A 21,666-nucleotide genomic window follows, 5' to 3' on the forward strand; every position below is an offset into this window, starting at 1 on the left:
CCCCATCAAACACTCCCAGGACAGGTACAGCACGGGGTTAGATACAGAGTAAATCTCCCTCTACACTGTCCCCATCAATCACTCCCAGGGCAGGTACAGCACGGGGTTAGATACAGAGTAAAGCTCCCTCTACACTGTCCCCATCAAACACTCCCAGGACAGGTACAGCACGGGGTTAGGTACAGAGTAAATCTCCCTCTACACTGTACCCATCAAACACTCCCAGGGCAAGTACAGCACCGAGTTAGATACAGAGTAAAGCGCCCTCTACACTGTCCCCATCAAACACTCCCAGGACAGGTACAGCACGGGGTTAGATACAGAGTAAATCTCCCTCTACACTGTCCCCATCAAACACTCCCAGGACAGGGACAGCACGGGTTAGATACAGAGTAAATCTCCCTCTACACTGTCCCCATCAAACACTCCCAGGACAGGTACAGCACGGGATTAGATACAGAGTAAATCTCCCTCTACACTGTCCCCATCAAACACTCCCAGGACAGGTACAGCACGGGGTTAGATACAGAGTAAATCTCCCTCTACACTGACCCCATCAAACACTCCCAGGGCAGGTACAGCACGGTGTTAGATACAGAGTAAATCTCCCTCTACACTGTCCCCATCAAACACTCCCAGGACAGCTACAGCCCGGGGTTAGATACAGAGTAAAGCTCCCTCTACACTGTCCTGGGAGATATATAGCATGTACCCCTGTGCACACACGTTGACAGTAAGTATCTCTTCTCTGTCTTTATACTGTACAATGGGAACGAAACAGAAAAGATCAGGCAGCATCTGGAGAGAGAAACAGAGCTAAATGTTCAGGTTTATGCTGATCCTGACACACAGTCTCGGGCCTCGGACAGGGGTCTCCCTTTGCTCCAAGCTCTGAACCCTCGCTCCGCCTGAACACGTTGCTGTGAGATTGAGGAATGAATGTACATCACTCACGTTCGCACTTGGTCCTGTCATCAGTCCGGGACTGAAAGCCGCTGGAACAGCTACAGCTGAAGCTCCCAGGTGAGTTGTTACACACCTGCTGACACCCACCATTTGTAAAATCATTACACTCGTCCACATCTGTGGAATGTCAAGAGAGAAATATCAGGGGCTTAAGTGGCATGTCATTCTTATAATATGAACAATAACTTGTCATTAGATAGTACCTCTAATATAGTAAAACATCCCAAGGTGCTTCACAGGAGACTATCCAAGCAAACCTGACACTGAACCACAAAAGGAGACATCAGGTTAGTTTGATAATACTGGCCATAGAGGGAGAGCAGCGAAGGTTCACCAGACTGATTCCTGGGATGGGAGGATTGTCGTATGAGGAGAGATTGGGCCAACTAGGCCTGTATTCACTGGAGTTTAGGAGAATGAGAGGGGATCTCATTGAAACATATAAAATTCTGACAGGGATGGACAGACTGAATAGAGAGATGATGTTTCCTCTGGCTGGGGGGGTCTAGAACAAGGGGCGGTCACAGTCTCAGGATATGGGGTAGACCATTTAGGACTGAGATGAGGAGAAACTTCTTCACTCAGAGGGTGGTGAACCTGTGGAATTCTCTACCACAGAAGCTGTGGAGGCCAAGTCACTGAATATATTTAAGAATAGATAGATTTCTACGATCTAAAGGCATCAAGGGATATGGGCAGAGAGCGGGAATATGGCTTTGAGATAGAGGATCGGCCATGATCATACTGGATGGTGAAGCAGGCTCGAAGGGCCGAATGGCCTACTCCTGCTCCTAGTTTCTAAGTTTCTATGACTAAAAGCTTGATCAAAGGTTTTAAGAAGAGTCAGAGGAGGGAGGTGAGATAGCGAGGCGAGGAGAGGCACAGGGAGGGAACGGCAGAGCTTGGGGTCCAGGCAGCTGAAGGCACGGCCGCCAATGGCAACTAGAATCAGGGATGGTTGCGAGGCCAGAACTAGAAGAGTGAAGAAGTCTCGGAAGGTTGTAGGACTGGAGGAGATTAAAGGCATTGGAGGGACAAGGCCAGGGAGGGATTTGGAAACTAGGATGAGAATATTAAACTGAGATGTTGCCGGACTGGGAGCCAATGTAGGTGAGTGAGCACAGGGGTGACGGGGTGAGTGGGCCTTGGTGAGGGTTAGGGAACGAGCAGCAGAGGTTTGGACGCGCTCGAGTTAATGGCCAGTCAGGATTGCATTGGAATAGTCAAGTCTGGAGCAAAAATAGGCCTGGATGAGGGTTTTAACAGCAGATGGGCTGAAGCAGGGGGAGAATTGGCCATGTTACTGATGTGGAAATAGGTGATCTTAGTGATGGAGAGAACATGGGGGTCAAAGCCCCATCTCAACAAGCTCCCTCTCTCACATCACTGTCAGTTATAGTGGAAGAACTCAGCTACATTACAGTTATAGTCTGGGGGCCTTAATGCCATCGCACTGGTCATAAACCAAGAGACAAGCTCTGGAAGAGATGGTTCATAAATCATGAGTTGCTTTTTTTCCCCAAACATAAACAAATTTAGATCGAGAGTTGGTTTATAAAACTCAGCAGTGACTTATTCGATTTCTAACAGCTCGGAGCTTTTGACAAAAACTCTTATCATTGCACCTGAAAATGCTTCCCAAAAACATCTTAAAATATCCTATCGATTATCACCAAGTCGCTGTGTATCTCAGGTCAAGGCTAAGATTGACAATGATTGGGATAACAGCCAAACAAGGATAATAATATTTAATTTTATAAGTTTCCTTTTGTTTTATCGTTTAATTCTTTATTAATTGTGTCCCTCTAGGGGGAGACCCTGATGTCCCCATGTTGGCTTATTAGAAATAGCTATAGTGATGCAAGTTGTATTCTGAACATTGAATGGGGTGCACTGCCCCTTTAAGAATTGAAAAGTGGGTGGGGGGTGGGGGGGGTGTGTTGAATCGTAACAAAACTGGGTGGAGCTGCTCCTGCCTTCTCTAGGGTAGCCGTCACTAATTGGTCAGCCCAGCCGTCAATCAAGATGAAGTGGGCGGGACGTCAGCCTATGCACCAGATTAAAACAAAAAACTGCGGATGCTGGAAATCCAAAACAAAAACAGAATTACCTGGAAAAACTCAGCAGGTCTGGCAGCATCGGCGGAGAAGAGAAGAGTTGACGTTTCGAGTCCTCATGACCCTTCGACAGAACTTGAGTTCGAGTCCAGGAAAGAGCTGAAATATAAGCTGGTTTAAGGTGTGTGTGTGGGGGGTGGAGAGATAGAGAGACAGAGAGGTGGAGGGGGTTGGTGTGGTTGTAGCGACAAACAAGCAGTGATAGAAGCAGATCATCAAAAGATGTCAACAACAATAGTACAATAGAACACATAGGTGTTAAAGTTAAAGTTGGTGATATTATCTAAACGAATGTGCTAATTAAGAATGGATGGTAGGACACTCAAGGTATAGCTCTAGTTGGGGTGGAGTGAAATAAGACTAACAGGGCATAAAAGGTATAGATTTAAAAATAATGGAAATAGGTGGGAAAAGAAAAATCTATATAAATTATTGGAAAAAACAAAAGGAAGGGAGAAGAAACAGAAAGGGGGTGGGGATGGAGGAGGGAGTTCAAGATCTAAAGTTGTTGAATTCAATATTCAGTCCGGATGGCTGTAAAGTACCTAGTTGGAAGATGAGGTGTTGTTCCTCCAGTTTGCGTTGGGCTTCACTGGAACAATGCAGCAAGCCAAGGACAGACACCTTAAACCAGCTTATATTTCACCGCTCTCCCATTTTTACTCAGTTCTGTCGAAGGGTCATGAGGTCTCGAAACGTCAACTCTTTTCTTCTCCGTCGATGCTGCCAGACCTGCTGAGTTTTTCCAGGTAATTCTATGTACCAGATTGATTTTCAGCAAGGGAGCACAGCTGGCACACAGACAGATGCCATAACTTAACAAAAAGAAAAATAAAAATAGCTGGAAAAACTCAGCAGGTCTGACAGCATCTGCGGAGAGGAACACAGCTAACGTTTCGAGTCCGTGCGACTCTTCAATAGAGCCTTACCTTGTTTGTTTGTGGGTGCTGTTGACTTTTCACTCATCCACAGGAGTCTGATACTTAATTATTTGTTTCAATACCCAGTGGTGGGGGAGGATGCTGATTACCCACATTGTATTCATTATTACTGGTGGAGAGAGAGAGAAAGGGAAAAAGTGGAGAGGGATAAGGATAGGGAGAGAGAGAAAGGGAGAGAGAAAGAAAGTGAAGAGGGATAGAGACAGAAAGAGAGATAGGGAGAGAGAAAGAGAGAAACAGAGAGAAAGAAATAGAGAAAGAGCGAGTGAGAGAGAGACAAAGGGAGAGAGAGAGAGAGACTTAGAGAGAGAGGTGAGAAAAAGAAGCAGAATGAGAGAGAGGCAGATAGAGAAACAGAGAGAGAGAGACAGAGAGAGAGACAGAGAGAGGGAGACAGAGAGAGGGAGAGAATGAGACAGACACACACACAGACAGAGACAGAGAGAGAAAGAGATATACAGAGTGAAAGAGAGACAAAGGGAGGCCAAGAGAGACAGACAAGGAAAGTCAGAGAGAAAGAGACAGAGAGAAGCATGAGAGAGAAAGAGAGTGAAAAGAGAGAAAGACAGAGAAAGGCAGAGAGACAGAGACAGAAAGAAAGAGACAGCGAGAAAGAGAGACAGAGAGAAAGAGAGGGAGAGACAGAGAGAGAGGGAGAGAGAGAGACACACACACACACACACACACACACACACACACACACACACACACACAGAGGGAAGAGAGACAGAGAGAAAAAGAGCAAGACACAGAACGAAACAGAGAGAAAAGAGAGAGAGATATGGAGGCAGAGAGAGGCAGCATGAAGAGAGAGAGAGAGACAGAGAGACAGAGCAAGGGATGCAGTGGGAATGAGTGGTAAAGAGAGGGAGGTAGAGGAAGAGTGAGGGGGATATTGAGAGAGGGAGGCAGAAAGAGAGGCAGGGAAAGAGAGGCAGAGAGCGGGAGAAAAAGAGAGGGGGGCAGAGAAAGAGAGCGGGGCAGAGAAAGAGAGCGAGAAAGATAGGGATAGAGGAAGGGAGAGAGTGGGAGATAGAGAAAGAGAAAGAGAGAAAGGGAGAGACAAAGAGAAAGAAACAGAGAGTGAGAAAGAGAGAGGTAGCGAGAGAGGGACAGAGAGAGACAAAGAGAGGCAGAGACCAAAAGAGAAATAGAGAGATAGAGAAAGAGAGGCAGAAACAGAGAAGAGAGAGTGACAGAGAGAAAGATAGCAAGAGAGGGATAAAGAAAGGATGAGAGATAGAGAGAGAGAAAGGGAGGGATTTGGAGAGAAAGGGAGGGATTTAGAGTGAAAGAGACAGAAAGAGTGATATAGATAGAGACAGAGAGACAGACAGACAGAGATAAGACCTTCATCCCAGGAGTGAGTCGAGTGAACCTTCTCTGAACTGCTTCTAACGCAATTATAACTTTTTTTTAAATAAGGAGACCAAAACTATACACAATATTCCAGATGTGGTCTCCCCAAGGCCCTGTACAGCTGCAGTAAAACCTCCCTACTTTTATATTCCATTCCCCTTGCAATAAACACCAACATCCCATTTCCCTTCCTAATCACTTGCTGTACCTGCATACTAACGTTTTGTGATTTATGTACAGGGCACCCAGATCCCGCTGTACCATCCGGTTCTGCAATCTCTCTCCATTTAAATAATATACTGCTGTTCTATTCTTCCTGATAAAGTGGACACATTCACATTTTCCCACGTTATACTTCATCTGCCAAATTTTTTGCCCACTCACTTGACCTGTCTATGTCCCTTTGCAGACTCTCTGCTTGCTCTTGACAACTTACTTTCCTACCTATCTTGGTGTCATCAACAAATTCAACTACCAAACATTCAGTCCTTTCATCCAAATCATTGACTGAATTGCAAATAGTTGTGGCCCCAGCACTGATCTCTGTGGCACTCCACCAGTTACATCTTGCCAACTCAGAGGTTTATCCCTACCCTCTGCTTCCTGTTAGCTAGCCAATCCTTTATCCATGATAAGATGTTACCCCCTACACCCTCTCCCCCTACATCTTATCTTGGATATTAACCTTTAATGTGGTATCTTATCAAATGACTTTCGGAAATCCAAGTACACCACATCCACAGGTTCCCCTTTAACCAGCTTGTTTGTTCATTCTTCAAAAAATTCTGATAAATTGATTAGACACTATTTCCCTTTCACAAAACCATGCTGACTCTACCTGTTAGATTATGATTTTCTAAGTATCCTGCTATAACCTCAATAATAATGGATTCTAGCAATTTCCCAGTACAGATGTTACGCTAACTGGCTGGTAGTTTCCTGCTTTCTATCTCCCTCCCTTCTTGATCAAAGGTGTTACATGAGCTACTTTCTAATCTACTGGGATCGTTCCAGAATCAAAGGAGTTTTGAACGATTATAAGCAATGCCTCTCTGCAGTCGCTTCTTTTAAGACCCTTGAATGCAGGCCATCTGGTTCTCGAAACTTGTCAACCTTTAGACCTAATAGTTTTTCCAGCACCTTTACCCCAATGGTAGTGATTGTTTTAAATTCCTCCCTCCCATTCACCTCTTGGCTTTTAAGTATCTTTGGGAAGTTTTCCAAGTCTTCGACAGTGAAGACAGACACAAAATACCTCTTCAATGCCTCTGTCATGTGCTTGTTTCCCACTATCAATTCCCCAGGGCTCACTCTCCAGAGGACCAACACCAGCTTTAGTTACACCTTTCCTATTTCTACCTCACCTCTATAGATCTCTCTCACCTGTACAGTTCTATCTCACCTAGGGGAGGCAATGGTGCAGTGGTATTATCACTGGACTAGTAATCCAAAGACCCAGGGTAATGCTCTGGGGACCCGGGTTTGAATCCCATCACTGCAGATGGTGGAATTTGAAGCCAATAAAAATTTGGAATTAAAATCCAATGATGACCATGAAACCATTGTCGATTGTTGTAAAAACTCATCTGGGTCACTAATGTCCTTTAGGGAAGGAAATCTGCTGTCCTTACCTGGTCTGGCCTACATGTGACTCCAGACCCACAGCAACATGGTTGACTCTTAAATGCCCTCTGAACAAGGGCAATTAGGGATGGGCAATAAATGCTGACCCAGCCAGTGACGCCCACATCCTGTGAACAAATGAAACATCTCACCTTTACAGGTCTGTCTCATCCGGACAGATCCATTTCACCTCTACAGGTCTGTCTCATCCGGCCAGATCCATCTCACCTCTACAGGTCTGTCTCATCCGGACAGATCCATCTCACCTCTACAGGTCTGTCTCATCCGGACAGATCCATCTCACCTCTATAGGTCTGTCTCATCCGGACAGATCCATCTCACCTCTACAGGTGTGTCTCACCTCTACAGCTCTTCCTGTTGTCCATCAGTTTCCAGCCATCATGGCAGCTACACTCCAGCTGGCCATCGATTCGCTCCATACACACATGCTCACAGCCGCCATTCTGCAGCTGACAGGTAGTGATGTCTGTAACACCAAACACAACAATCCTCACTCTAGATTTCTCTGTCAGACTATTCCACAATACAGGCTAAAGGGTGAACACGTTCAGGTGGAGTTTACATCCAGAATAGGAGATAATCAGGGAGGGGGGGTGATAATCTATAGGTTGGAATCTAATAATAGATTGGGGGGGTTGGGATTTATATACAAAATAACAGATACCCGGGAGTGAGTTACAGACTGGAATCTAATCGAGGGGTTCGAGGTGGTTTATATATAGAATAACAGATACCCGGGAGTGAGTTACAGACTGGAATCTAATTGGGTGGTTTATATATAGAATAACAGATACCCGGGAGTGAGTTACAGACTGGAATCTAATCGAGGGGGTCGGTGTGGTTTATATATAGATTAACAGATACCCGGGAGTGAGTTACAGACTGGAATCTAATCGAGGGGTTCGAGGTGGTTTATATATAGAATAACAGATACCTGGGAGTGAGTTACAGACTGGAATCTAATCGAGGGGTTTGTGGGGTTTATATATAGATTAACAGATACCTGGGAGTGAGTTACAGACTGGAATCTAATCGAGGGGTTCGAGGTGGTTTATATATAGAATAACAGATACCTGGGAGTGAGTTACAGACTGGAATCTAATCGAGGGGTTTGGGGGGGTTTATATATAGAATAACAGATACCCGGGAGTGAGTTACAGACTGGAATCTAATCGAGGGGTTCAAGGTGGTTTATATATAGAATAACAGATACCCAGGAGTGAGTTATAAACTGGAATCTAATCGAGGGGTTCGGCGGCAGGGTTTATATATAGATTAACAGATACCCGGGAGTGAGTTACAGACTGGAATCTAATCGAGGGGTTCGAGGTGGTTTATATATAGAATAACAGATACCCGGGAGTGAGTTACAGACTGGAATCTAATCGAGGGGTTCGAGGGGGATTTATATATAGATTAACAGATACCCGGGAGTGAGTTACAGACTGGATTCTAATCGAGGGGTTTGGGGGTGTTTATATATAGAATAACAGATACCCAGGAGTGAGTTACAGACTGGAATCTAATCGAGGGGTTCGGCGGCAGGGTTTATATATTGATAAACAGATACCTGGGAGTGAGTTACAGACTGGATTCTAATCGAGGGGTTTGGGGGTGTTTATATATAGATTAACAGATACCCAGGAGTGAGTTACAGACTGGAATGTAATCGAGGGGTTTGGGGTGGTTTATATATAGAATAACAGATACCCGGGAGTGAGTTACAGACTGGAATCTAATCGAGGGGTTTGGGGGTGTTTATATATAGAATAACAGATACCCAGGAGTGAATTACAGACTGGAATCTAATCGAGGGGTTTGGGGGTGTTTATATATAGAATAACAGATACCCAGGAGTGAGTTACAGACTGGAATCTAATCGAGGGGTTTGGGGGCAGGGTTTATATATAGAATAACAGATACCCAGGAGTGAGTTACAGACTGGAATCTAATCGAGGTGCTTGTGGGGTTTATATATAGAATAACAGATACCCAGGAGTGAGTTACAGACTGGAATCTAATCGAGGGGTTTGGGGGTGTTTATATATAGAATAACAGATACCCAGGAGCGAGTTACAGACTGGAATCTAATCGAGGGGTTTGGGGGCAGGGTTTATATATAGATTAACAGATACCCAGGAGTGAGTTACAGGCTGGAATCTAATCAAGACACACCGGAGGCTTCAGTGTTCCTGGACCTGGACAGTATCTCTGAATTGTGGTAAAGTAGGCCCCAGCGTTAGATGACAGTATTGTAGCAATATGTGGGTAAAGTGTATGGAGGTGCAGTGAGTTGGTGAAGTGTGTGGCCATTACTCACTGATACAGGTGCGATTGTCCTTGTCCAATGCTAGTCCAATAGGGCACCTGCAAGTGTGACTCCCATTTCTGTTGGTGCAGGAGTGGGAGCACCCACCATTATTGATCTTACACTCGTCAATGTCTGAGAAGGAGAAAAGGAACAGAGTTAGACTGACAGTCACCAGGAGAGAGAGTTCAACTGACCACCCAGCACAGCACTGACCAGAAACTGAGCTGGACCAGCCATATAAATACTGTGGCTACAAGAGCAGGTCAGAGGCTGGGAATCCTGGGACAAGTAACTCACCTCCTGACTCCCCAAAGCCAGTCCACCATCTACAAGGCACAAGTCAGGAGTGGGATGCTGTAGAGGCGGATAACTTGTTAAAAGAGATGAATTTCCCAGCAACTGACAGAAATAAGCGAAGGACTCTTTCTGAAACAAACATTAATTAAAAGGGAACTAATAAACCAAAGAATAGGTGCTTTTGCGTTAACTAACCAATGCAATTGAGATATGTCTTACAACTGCTTTTGCTGAGCACTGTACCTTCTGGCAGATGTGTGTGTAGCATTACAAGGACAATTTCAAAGTTACACCTGGATCTCCAGCAGGCTCACTTCTCCCTGCCACACCTGGTCAAAACTTCCAGGATCCTCCAAAAATCGTTCCACTCTTCCAGGTCCGAGTCTTCCAGATCCAGCTTTTACCAGCAAGGCCCACACTGGAGACTCCTTGTCCTGAAATCTCCAAAAATCTAGATGGTTCTGTCCCCTTCCTCCCAAACAGAACACAGACCCTCACAAGCATCCTGCTTAGGTGTTAAAACAACAGCCCTCCTCTGCTCTTCACAACAACAGCTGCTATTTCTTTAGAGATCAGTATCTGCCTTGTCTTTCTCTCACTGTTTCGTAAATCAGCTGTTCCATGGCTCTGTCAAGGTGTGAAAATTGTCACCTGATTTCATTAGTTTTCTGTTTGAGATGCCCCCCCCCCCTCCCCATGGCTACCAGATCACATGGGCCTGTCTCTGAGTGGAACTGCTGAGTACAGCCTCTCCATTCCCCTTTTCAAAACGTATTGTTTAACCTTAAAATTGAATGAGATATTATAAAACATAACTGTCTTGTAATGTTCAGTGTTCGGAACAAGTCCCAGGGAAAACTCTCCACTTGCTTGGATAAGTGCAGCTCAAACAAAATTCAAGAAGCTCAACACTACCAAAGCAGCCTGCTTGATCGCAACCCGCCCACCACCTTTGGGGAGCCGGCGTAGTGGTAATGTTGCTGGACCAGTAAGCCAGAGGCCCAGGCTCACCCTCTGGGGGGGGGGAGGGGGAGGGGGAGGGGGTGGGGCGGATACAGGTTCAAATCCCACCACGGCAGCTGGTGGAATTTAAATTCAATTAATAAATCTGGAATATAAAGCTAGTCTCAGTAACGGTGACAATGAAACCATTGCCGACTGTTGTAAAAACCCATCTGGTTCACTAATGTCCTTTAGGGAAGGGAATCTGTCCTCCTTACCTGGTCTGGCCTACATGTGACTCCAGACTCTGAAATGCCCTAGCAAGCCATTCAGTTGTATCAAACTGCTATCAAATCTAAAAGAAGTTCAGCTGGATGGACTACCCGGCATTGACCTAGGCACCAGAAACAACAATGGCGAACTCAGCCCTGTCAACCCAGCACCAACATCTGGGGGCTTGTGAGAAAATTGGGAAACCTGTCTGACAGACTAGTCAACAGCCTAACCTTGTCTTTAAGGTATGATTCGGTGACTATGACAGCGTCTCAGATGTTATCATCATCATGCCTGGGTTTGCCCTATAAAACCAACAGAACAGACCAACTAGAGATGACGACACAATGGTATACTGTCAGGATGGATCTGATCTGGGAGCTCTTAACCGTGATTCTGAAAACAGTGAAATGTCCTAGCATCAGGTCAAACATGGGTAAGGAAACCTCCTGCTAATTACCACGTACCGCCCTCCCTCAGCTGATGAACCAGTGTTCCTCCATGTTGAATATCACTTGGAGGGTGCACTGAGGGTGATAAGGACGCAGAATGTACTCTGGGTGGGGGACTTCAATGTCCATCACTGAATGTGGCTCGCTAGCACCACTACTGACTGAGCTGGCCGAGTCCTAAATGACATAGCTGCTAGACTGGGTTTGCAACAGGTGGTGAGGGAACCAACAAGAGGGAAAAGCATACTTGACCTCATCCTCACCAACCTGCCTGCTGCAGATGCATCTGTCCATGACAGTATCGGTAGGAGTGACCACTGCACAGTCCTTGTGGAGATGAAGTGGCACTATCACCATGCTAAATGGGATAGGTTTCAAACAGATCTAGCAACTCAAGACTGGGCATCCATGAGGTGCTGTGGACCATCAGCAGCAGCAGAATTGTACTCAAACACAATCTGTAACCTCATGGCCTGGCCTATCCCTCACTCTACCATTACCATCAAGTCTGGGGATCAACCCTGGTTCAATGAAGAGTGCAGGAGGACATGCCAGGAGCAGCACCAGGCATACCTAAAAATGAGGTGTCAACCTGGTGAAGCTATAACACAAGACTATTTGCGTGCCAAACAGCAGAAGCATCAAGTGATAGACAGAGCTAAGCGATCCCACAACCAATGGATCAGATCTAAGCTCTGCAGTCCTGCCACATCCAGTCGTGAATGGTGGTGAACAATTAAACAACTCACTGGAGGAGGAGGCTCCACAAATATCCCCATCCTCAATGATGGAGGAGCCCAGCACATCAGTGCAAAAGATAAGACTAAAGCATTTGCTACAATCTTCAGCCAGAAGTGCCAAGTAGATGATCCATCTCGACCTCCTCCAGAGGTCCCCAGCATCACAGATGCCAGTCTTCAGACAATTCAATTCACTCCACATGAAATCAAGAAACAGCTGAAGACACTGGATACTGCAAAGGCTATGGACCCTGACAATATTCCAGCAATAGCACTGAAGACTTGTGCACCGGAACTTGGCGCACCCCTAGCCAAACTGTTCCAGTACAGCTACAACACTGGTATCTACCCGGCTATGTGGAAAATTGCCCAGGTATGTCCTGTACACAAAAAGCAGGACAAATTCAACCCGGCCAATTACCGTCCCATCAGTCTACTTTCGATTATGAGTAAAGTAATGGAAGGGGTCATCAACAGTGCTTTCAAGCAGCACTTGCTTAGCAATAACCTGCTCACTGATGCTCAGTTTGGGTTCCGCCAGGGCCACTCAGCTCCTGACCTCATTACAGCCTTGGTTCAAACATGGACAAAGGAGCTCAACTCCCGAGGTGAGGTGAGAGTGACTGCCCTTGACATCAAGGCAGCATTTGACCGAGTGTGGTATCAAGGAGCCCTAGCAAAGCTGGAGTCAATGGGAATAAGGGGGAAAACTCTCCACTGGTTGGAGTCATACCTAGCACAAAGGAAGATGGTTGTGGTTGTTGGAGATCAGTCATCTCAGCTCCAGGACATCACTGCAGGAGTTCCTCAGGGTAGTGTCCTCGGCCCAACCATCTTCAGCTGCTTCATCAATGACCTTCCTTCCATCATAAGGTCAGAAGTGGGGATGTTCGCTGATGATTGTACAATGTTCAGCACCATTCGCGACTCCTCAGATACTGAAGCAGTCCATGTCCAAATGCAGCAAGACCTGGACAATATCCAGTCTTGGGCTGACAAGTGGCAAGTAACATTCACACCTCACAAGTGTCAGGCAATGACCATCTCCAACAAGAGAGAATCTAACCATCGCCCTTTGATGTTCAATGGCATTACTATCACTGAATCCCCCACTATCAACATCCTGGGGGTTACCATTGACCAGAAACTGAACTGGACTAGCCATATAAATACTGTGGCTACAAGAGCAGGTCAGAGCTAGGAATCCTGCGACGAGTAACCCACCTCCTGACTCCTCAAAGGCTGTCCACCATCTACAAGGCACAAGTCAGGAGTGTGATGGAATACTCCCCACTTGCCTGGATGAGTGCAGCTCCCACAACACTCAAGAAGCTTGACACCATCCAGGGTAAAGTAGCCCCGCTTGATTGGCACCACATCCACAAACATTCACTCCCTCCACCACCGACACACAGTAGCAGCAGTGTGTGTACCATCTACAAGATGCACTGCAGGAACTCACCAAGGCTCCTTAGACAGCACCTTCCACACACATGACCACTACCATCTAGAAGGACAAGGGCAGCAGATAGATGGGAACACCACCACCTGGAAGTTCCCCTCCAAGTCACTCACCATCCTGACTTGGAAATATATCGCCGTTCCTTCACTGTCGCTGGGTCAAAATCCTGGAACTCCCTCCCTAACAGCACTGTGGGTGTACCTACACCACATGGACTGCAGCGGCTCAAGAAGGCAGCTCACCACTCAAGGGGCAATGAGGGATGGGCAGTAAACGCTGGCCTTGCTACTGACTGATGCTGACATCTTGTGAATGAATACAGAGTCTCAGCCTCAGCAGGGTTGGCGATGATGTGGGTGGAGACACACGATCAATCATCGCTCCTTCTCCCACCGCCCCACCTCCCCACCCATCCCAGCAAACCCAAACAAAGGAATTGTTGTCCTGCCGGGGTCAGTGTGGAATCGCTGAGCCTACTATCAGCAATAAATCAGGCAGAACATCGGCTGTTATAAAACTATTCTGAAATAATATCGACTCACCGACGCACTGCTTCTTGTCGACATGCAGCTGGTATCCATGGTAACACGAGCAGGCAAATGACCCGTTGGTATTTGTACAGATCTGGCTACAATCTCCATTCTCAACAAGACATTCATCAAAATCTGAAAGATGAAGTAAACTACTTAAAAATATTCAACCTCAGCTTCTCCCCGGCTCCTACACACACAGTCTGTCCCATATTATTGCTACTGTTTCTGGACATACAAGGTTAACTATGACCTCAGTTCCTGATGACTGTGGACAGGGTGGGTGTGGGGAGGATGTTTCCTATGGTGGGAGAAGCTAGGACAAGGGGTCACTGTTTAAAATAAGGGGTCACCCATTTAAGACAGGGATGAGGAGAATCTTTTTCTCTCAGAGGGTAGTGAGTCTTTGGAACTCTCTTCCTCAAAAGGCGGTGGAAGCAGAGTCTTTGAATATTTTTAAGGCTGAGGTGGATAGATTCTTGATAAGCAAGGGGGTGAAAGGTGATTGGGGGAGGTGGGAATGTGGGGTTGAAGTCAGATCAGCCGTGATCTTATTGAATGGTGGAGCAGGCTCGAGGGGCTGAATGGCCTACTCCTGCTCCTAATTCAGATGTCTGTTTGTCAGTTCCGAAGAAGCGTCGTATTGGACTCAAAACGTTAACTCTGTTTCTCTGTCCACAGATGCTGCCAGACCTGCTGAGTTTTTCCAGCATTGTGATGGAATACTCCCCACTTGCCTGGATGAGTGCAGCTCCCACAACACTCAAGAAGCTCAACACCATCCAGGACAAAGCAGCCCCGCTTGGTTGACACCCCATCCACAAACATTCACTCCCTCCACCACCGACACACAGTAACAGCAGTGTGTGTACCATCTACAAGATGCACTGCAGGAACTCACCAAGGCTCATTAGACAGCACCTTCCAAACCCATGACCACTACCATCTAGAAGGACAAGGGCAGCAGATAGATGGGAACACCACCACCTGGAATTTCCCCTCCAAGTCACTCACCATCCTGACTTGGAAATATATCACCATTCCTTCACTGTCGCTGGGTCAAAATCCTGGAACTCCCTCCCTAACAGCACTGTGGGTGTACCTACACCACATGGACTGCAGCGGTTCAAGAAGGCAGCTCACCACCACCTTCTCAAGGGAAATTAGGGATGGGCAATAAATGCTGGGCCCAGCCAGCAAAGCCCATGACCCATGATCGAAGAAAAACTAATAATGTCTAACATGGGGGCCAGGAGGGAAGGTTGTGTGATGAGGAATTGAGTGGGAATTGGTTAGAGTCCAGGAGTCATTTAGGGCACAGAAGGAGGTCATTCAGCCCAGTGAGTCAATGTCAGCTCTCCACAGAGCAATCCAGTCAGTCCCACTCCCTCGCTCGATCCCTGCAACCCTGCAGGTTTAGTTCCTCAAACGTCCACCCAGTTTCCTTTGGGCTACGTTGATTGTTTCCATATCTACCACCCTCGTGAATAGTGAGTTCAAGGTCATTACCGCTCACTGCTTAGAAAACTTCCTACTCACAACGTCCCTCCGCTTCTCCTGCTTCAGCGAGCAGCAGGGTGGGTCTTGTGGACAAGGTGAACTCCGAGAAAGGAGAGAAGCTGGACAAAGTTCAAAAAGACACACATGGAGGCACGCGTGTGAGCACATGTCCATTCTCACATGTGAACAGTGACTGTCTCTGTCTTCCTGTTAGTGCCTGTGCTTGTGGTAATGGTGTCTTCACACTGTATCACCTCACCTGCGCTCATCCTCTGGCTGTGGGCCACCACTTGTTTGTACTTTAACTGGGTTGTTTTACCTGTGCAAGACCTGCTGTCCTCGGTCAGTGTGTATCCATGGTGACACTGGCATTTGAAGCTGCCCGGTTCGTTCACACACACCTGCCGGCACTGCCCATTGCTCAGTGAACACTCATCGATATCTGAAAATCACCACAAGCAGCAGATCAGGAAGAGTGACTGGGAGTAAGGACCAGCAGTGAGTACAATAGCCTCCTAACTCTACCTCGAGGTCAGGAGTGAAGATCCCACAATAAGGAACAGAGAAACAGGTCAACCCTGCCACTCCCAGGACAGGTACAGCACGGGGTTAGATACAGAGTAAAGCTCCCTGTGCACTGTCCCCATCAAACACTCCCAGGACAGGTACAGCACGGGGTTAGATACAGAGTAAATCTCCCTCTACACTGTCCCCATCAAACACTCCCAGGACAGGTACAGCACGGGGTTAGATACAGAGTAAATCTCCCTCTACACTGTCCCCATCAAACACTCCCAGGACAGGTACAGCACGGGGTTAGATACAGAGTAAATCTCCCTCTACACTGTCCCCATCAAACACTCCCAGGACAGGTACAGCACGGGGTTAGATACAGAGTAAATCTCCCTCTACACTGTCCCCATCAAACACTCCCAGGACAGGTACAGCATGGGGTTAGATACAGAGTAAAGCTCCCTCTACACTGTCCCCATCAAACACTCCCAGGACAGGTACAGCATGGAGTTAGATACAGAGTAAAGCTCTCTCTACACTGTCCCCATCAAACACTCCCAGGACAGGTACAGCACGAGGTTAGATACAGAGTAAATCTCCCTCTACACTGTCCCCATCAAACACTCCCAGGACAGGTACAGCACGAGGTTAGATACAGAGTAAATCTCCCTCTACACTGTCCCTATCAAACACATTGCGTGTACGCGTGTGCACACATGTGAGAGTTGGTATGTTATGTGTATAAGGCTGAGTGTATATGGGTGTGTGAGGTTCTGAATGTGTGTGGTGTTGGGTCTGTGGGTGTGTGCATGTGTGTGTGTGTGTGTGTGTGTGTGTGTGTGTGTGTGGTGTGTGAGCGTGTGGGGGGGTGTGTGTGTGCGTGTGTGTGTGTGTGTGTGTGCATGTGGGTGTGTTTGAGAAAGACAGTAAAGGTGACTGTGAGCAAGTTGGAGTGATGCTGGATGCTGGAATCTTGGCGGCATTATTGTGGTGTACATCAGTGCACAGGCCGATCCCACATGACTCACCAAAGCAGGAGTAACCATCTCCATTGAATCCCTGGTAGCACTGGCAGAAATAGGAGCCAATGATATTGCCACATCTGGCGTTGGTGTCACAGCCATGTTTACCCGAGGCACATTCATTGTCATCTACAGGAAGCAGAGAGAGCATCGTTATAACAAGGTGTGGTAGAAACATGCAGCACACAGTGAGCACAGCCAGCCTCCTGTACCTGTGCTAGTTCAGATATGTTGGGTTACAATGCCAGGGTCAGCAGTGAGCACCGCAATCAATATAAAACCCACCATGCAGGACTGCAAGGTTGGAAAAGGTAAAGAAGCTTGACACCATCCAGGACAAAGCAGCCGCTTGATTGGCACCACATCCACAAACATTCACTCCCTCCACCACCGACGCACAGTAGCAGCAGTTTGTGTACCATCTACAAGATGCACTGCAGGAATTCACCAAGGCTCCTTCGACAGCACCTTCCACACACATGACCACTACCATCTAGAAGGACAAGGGCAGCAGATAGATGGGAACACCACCACCTGGAAGTTCCCCTCCAAGTCACTCCCATCCTGACTTGGAAATATATTTCAGTTCCTTCACTGTCACTGGGTCAAAATCCTGGAACTCCCTCCCTAACAGCACTGTGGGTGTACCTACACCACATGGACTGCAGCGGTTCAAGAAGGCAGCTCACCCCCGCCTTCTCAAGGGCAATTAGGGATGGACAATAAATGCTGGCCCAGCCAGCGAAGCCCACATCCTGTGAATGAATTAAAAAGAACCTCAGGAATTAATAATCAAAACAGAAAAATTATGGAAAAACTCAGCAAGTCTGGCAGCATCTGTGGAGAGAGAAACAGAGTTAATGTTGACTCCATATGACTCTTCTTCAGAGCTGTAGAGAAAGTGAGGGTGAGTGTCTGTGGGTGTGTGGGTGTGTGAGTGTGTGGGTGTGTGAGTGTGAGTGTGTTGGTATGTGAGTGTGTGTGTGTGTGTGTGTGGGTGTGTGAGTGTGTGAGTGTGTGTGTGGGTGTGAGTGTGTTGGTATGTGAATGTGTTAGTGTGTGGGTGTGTGAGTGTGTGTGTGAGTGTGTGAGTGTGTGGGTGTGTGAGTGTGTGGGTGTGTGGGTGTGTGTGTGTGTGAGAGAGAGTGTGTGGGAGTGTGTGAGTGTGTGGATGTGTGAGTGAGTGTGTGTGTGTGAGTGTGTGGGTGTGTGAGTGTGTGTGTGAGTGTGTGAGTGTGTGGGTGTGTGAGTGTGTGGGTGTGTGGGTGTGTGTGTGTGTGTGAGAGAGTGTGTGGGAGTGTGTGAGTGTGTGGGTGTGTGAGTGAGTGTGTGTGTGTGAGTGTGTGAGTGTGTGGGTGTGTGAGTGTGTGTGTGTGTGAGTGTGAGAGTGTGTGGGTGTGTGAGTGTGTGAGTGTGTGGGTGTGTGAGTGTGTGTGTGGGTGTGTGAGTGTGTGAGTGTGTGAGTGTGTGAGTGTGTGGGTGTGTGAGTGTGTGAATGTGTGGGTGTGTGAGTGTGTGGGTGTGTGTGTGTGAGAGTGTGTGGGTGTGTGAATGTGTGAGTGTGTGGGTGTGTGAGTGTGTGAGTGTGTGAGTGTGTGGGTGTGTGAATGTGTGAGTGTGTGGGTGTGTGAGTGTGTGAGTGTGTGGGTGTGTGAGTGTGTGAATGTGTGGGTGTGTGAGTGTGTGGGTGTGTGTGTGTGAGAGTGTGTGGGAGTGTGTGAGTGTGTGGGTGTGTGAGTGTGTGTGTGTGTGTGTGTGTGTGGGTGTTTGAATGTGTGTGTGAGTGTGTGTGTGTGTGTGTGTGTGGGTGTGTGAGTGTGTGTGTGTGTGTGAGTGTGTGGGTGTGTGAATGTGTGTGTGAGTGTGTGTATGTGAGTGTATGTGTGTGTGGAAGTGTGAGTGTGTGAGTGTGTGGGTGTGTGAGTGTGTGAGTGTGTGGGTGTGTGTGTGTGTGAGTGTGTGGGTGTGTGTGTGTGTAATTGTGAGTGTGTGGGTGTAAGTGTGAGTGTGTAAGTGTGAGTGTGTAAGTGTGAGTGTGAGTGTGAGTGTGTGGGTGTAAGTGTGAGTGTGTAAGTGTGAGTGTGAGTGTGTAAGTGTGAGTGTGTGGGTGTGTGTGTGTGTGAGTGTGTGGGTGTGTGTGTGTGTAATTGTGAGTGTGTGGGTGTAAGTGTGAGTGTGTAAGTGTGAGTGTGAGTGTGTAAGTGTGAGTGTGTGGGTGTAAGTGTGAGTGTGTAAGTGTGAGTGTGTAAGTGTGAGTGTGTAAGTGTGAGTGTGTAAGTGTGAGCGTGTGGGGCTTTCCTTGACCTCTATTTTGCTCGCCCTGTTCCAGCCTCTCTCCTAAACAGTCGAGAACCCATCACATTTCCACCTCTCTTTAGCTCTGACGAAGAATCACACAGATTCAAGACGTTACCTCTGTTCCTATCTCCTCAGAAGCTGCCAGACCTGCTGAGTTTTCCCAGACCTGCTGAGTTTTCCCAGATTTTCTGATTCTTATTCCAGCTTCCAGAGTATTTAGCTTTTATTTAGTGGGGGATGGGTGACACCAGACTCGGGGGGTTTTTAACATCTGCTGGTTTAGGAGGAAGGAGTCCTGAGAGTTTCAACATCACAATGAATCGAGATTCCATCCTATCCCAGCAGAGATGTCAGGAGGGAGCAGTGGGTGCCGTTCGGCGCTCTATGGGGATGAGGAGGGGTAAGCGAGGGAAGTACAGGGGACGCAGGGTAGAGGAACATCGAGGTGTACGCACGATGATAGTGAGTGATGTGAGAAAGAGCGAGTATATCCAGCTGGGACCCTGCGGAGGAGATGGGCCTGGTTGAGTCTGTCCTGATCTAGATCTCCCAGGTGGACACCGCTTCGTCCAGAGCTGCTCATTCTCTCTCTCGGGTCACAAACCTTCACAGTGTGTCCCATTGCCACGGAGTCCAGGCCAGCAGCCACAGCTGTAACTTCCCAGGGTGTTTTCACACACAGCCTGCCCGACACAAACTTCAGGAACCTGCTCGCATTCATCAACATCTGGAGGAGAGGCAGCGAGAGAGAGAGAGAGAACGTCACCAGAAACATTGGCACAGCAAGAGGTCAGCAAGAGCCAAGCTGGAGATCAGGGTTAAACTCCAGTGGGTGAAATAGGAGGACCAGAGACCGGGTGTTCCCGTGGGCTCAGGAAACACGACCTGTGCGTTTTCCACCTTCCGAAACGTGGGACCTTGCCCGGGAGTTGGGTTGGGATCTTCACTAAAGCAGCCCTGCTCCCAACAACTGTTTAAAAGCTCTTTAAATCTTCCCTCTCACTAACCTCCCCCCCCACTCCCCCCGCAAACTGCCCCTACCCTGTATATGAAGCGTAGTCACTCACCCAGTCTTCACTATGTACAGTCCCTGAGAGCCATGCAATAAAATAATAGGAATTATTATAAAGTCATTGGAAAAAAATTAAGCCTCTAACATTCGAATAAAATCCTGAATTCAGACAAACTGCCATTGATACTGGAAAAAAAACTACTCCACTGTACAAAAAATTGTAATCCTTTAAGTGCTTATTTAGGTTTGCAAACATAAGAACATTAGAACTAGGATCAGGAATTGGCAATTCAGCCCCTCAAGTCTGCCCCGCCATTCAATACGATCATGGCTGATCTCATTTCAGCCTCAACTCCAATTTCTCGCCCTCTCCCCATAACCTTTCACCCCGTTACTAATTAAAAATCTGCCTATCTCCTCCTTAAATTTATTCAGCGTCCCGGCATCCACTGCACTCTGAGGTCGTGAATTCCACAGATTCACGACCCTTTGAGAAAAGTAATTCCTCCTCATCTCTGATTTAAATCTACCTCCCCTTAGCCTAAAACTATGGCCTCTCGATCTAGAATGTCCCACAAGGGGAAACATCCGCTCCACGTCTACTTTGTCTATCCCCTTTAGTATCTTATATACCTCAATTAGATCTCCTCTCATCCTTCTAAACTCTAGCGAGTATAGGCCTAAACTGCTCAATCTCTCCTCATAAGACAAGCCCTGCATCTCTGGAATCAATCTAGTGAACCTCCTCCAGTACAACTACATCCTTCCTCAAGTAAGGGGACCAAAACTGTGCACAGTACTCCAGGTGCGGTCTCACCAATGCCTTGTACAGTTGCAACAACACTTCCCCATTTTTATACTCTATTCCTTTAGCAATAAATGCCAAAATCCCATTTGCCTTCCTTATGACCTGCTGTACCTGCAGACTAGCTTTCAGCGATTCATGCACAAGGACACCCAGATCCCTCTGCACTGAAGCATTCTGAAGTTTCTCTCCATTTCAATAATAAGTCGCCTTTTTATTCTTCCGACCAAAATGAATAAATAACCTCACACTTATCCACGTTAAACTCCATCTGCCAAATGTTGGCCCATACCTGTCCATAACATACAAGGAACCTCACCAGAGGCACATTCTGTTCTTACTGCCTCGTAAAAGTTCCAATTACCTGGAACCAATCGAGCATCTGCGGAACTGAAGCCATTAGCAGCTTAAGTGTGTTTCTTGCAAAAAAACCCACCCCCAGCACATGAAACTAACACACAGTTATCCTGGGGTCCTCAGGA

At 47.2% G+C, this 21,666-nt stretch overlaps 1 protein-coding gene across 2 annotated transcripts in view; it reads right to left on the minus strand.

Moving 5' to 3' along the window:
* The window catches only part of si:ch211-221n20.8 (multiple epidermal growth factor-like domains protein 6), a 105,868-nt gene that overhangs the window by 43,119 nt on the left and 41,083 nt on the right, over positions 1 to 21,666 (minus strand). For both annotated transcript variants that reach the window (XM_041184683.1, XM_041184682.1), the window contains exons 7-13: positions 19,972 to 20,094; positions 17,076 to 17,198; positions 15,854 to 15,976; positions 14,047 to 14,169; positions 9,348 to 9,470; positions 7,368 to 7,493; positions 955 to 1,083 (exon numbers count right to left, since the gene is read on the minus strand). In XM_041184683.1, coding sequence (XP_041040617.1) covers positions 955 to 1,083; positions 7,368 to 7,493; positions 9,348 to 9,470; positions 14,047 to 14,169; positions 15,854 to 15,976; positions 17,076 to 17,198; positions 19,972 to 20,094 — 870 coding nt within the window. The remainder of the gene's footprint in view (positions 1 to 954; positions 1,084 to 7,367; positions 7,494 to 9,347; positions 9,471 to 14,046; positions 14,170 to 15,853; positions 15,977 to 17,075; positions 17,199 to 19,971; positions 20,095 to 21,666) is intronic.

This window comes from Carcharodon carcharias, chromosome 3 (assembly GCF_017639515.1).
Source record: "Carcharodon carcharias isolate sCarCar2 chromosome 3, sCarCar2.pri, whole genome shotgun sequence".
NCBI lineage: Eukaryota > Metazoa > Chordata > Chondrichthyes > Lamniformes > Lamnidae > Carcharodon > Carcharodon carcharias.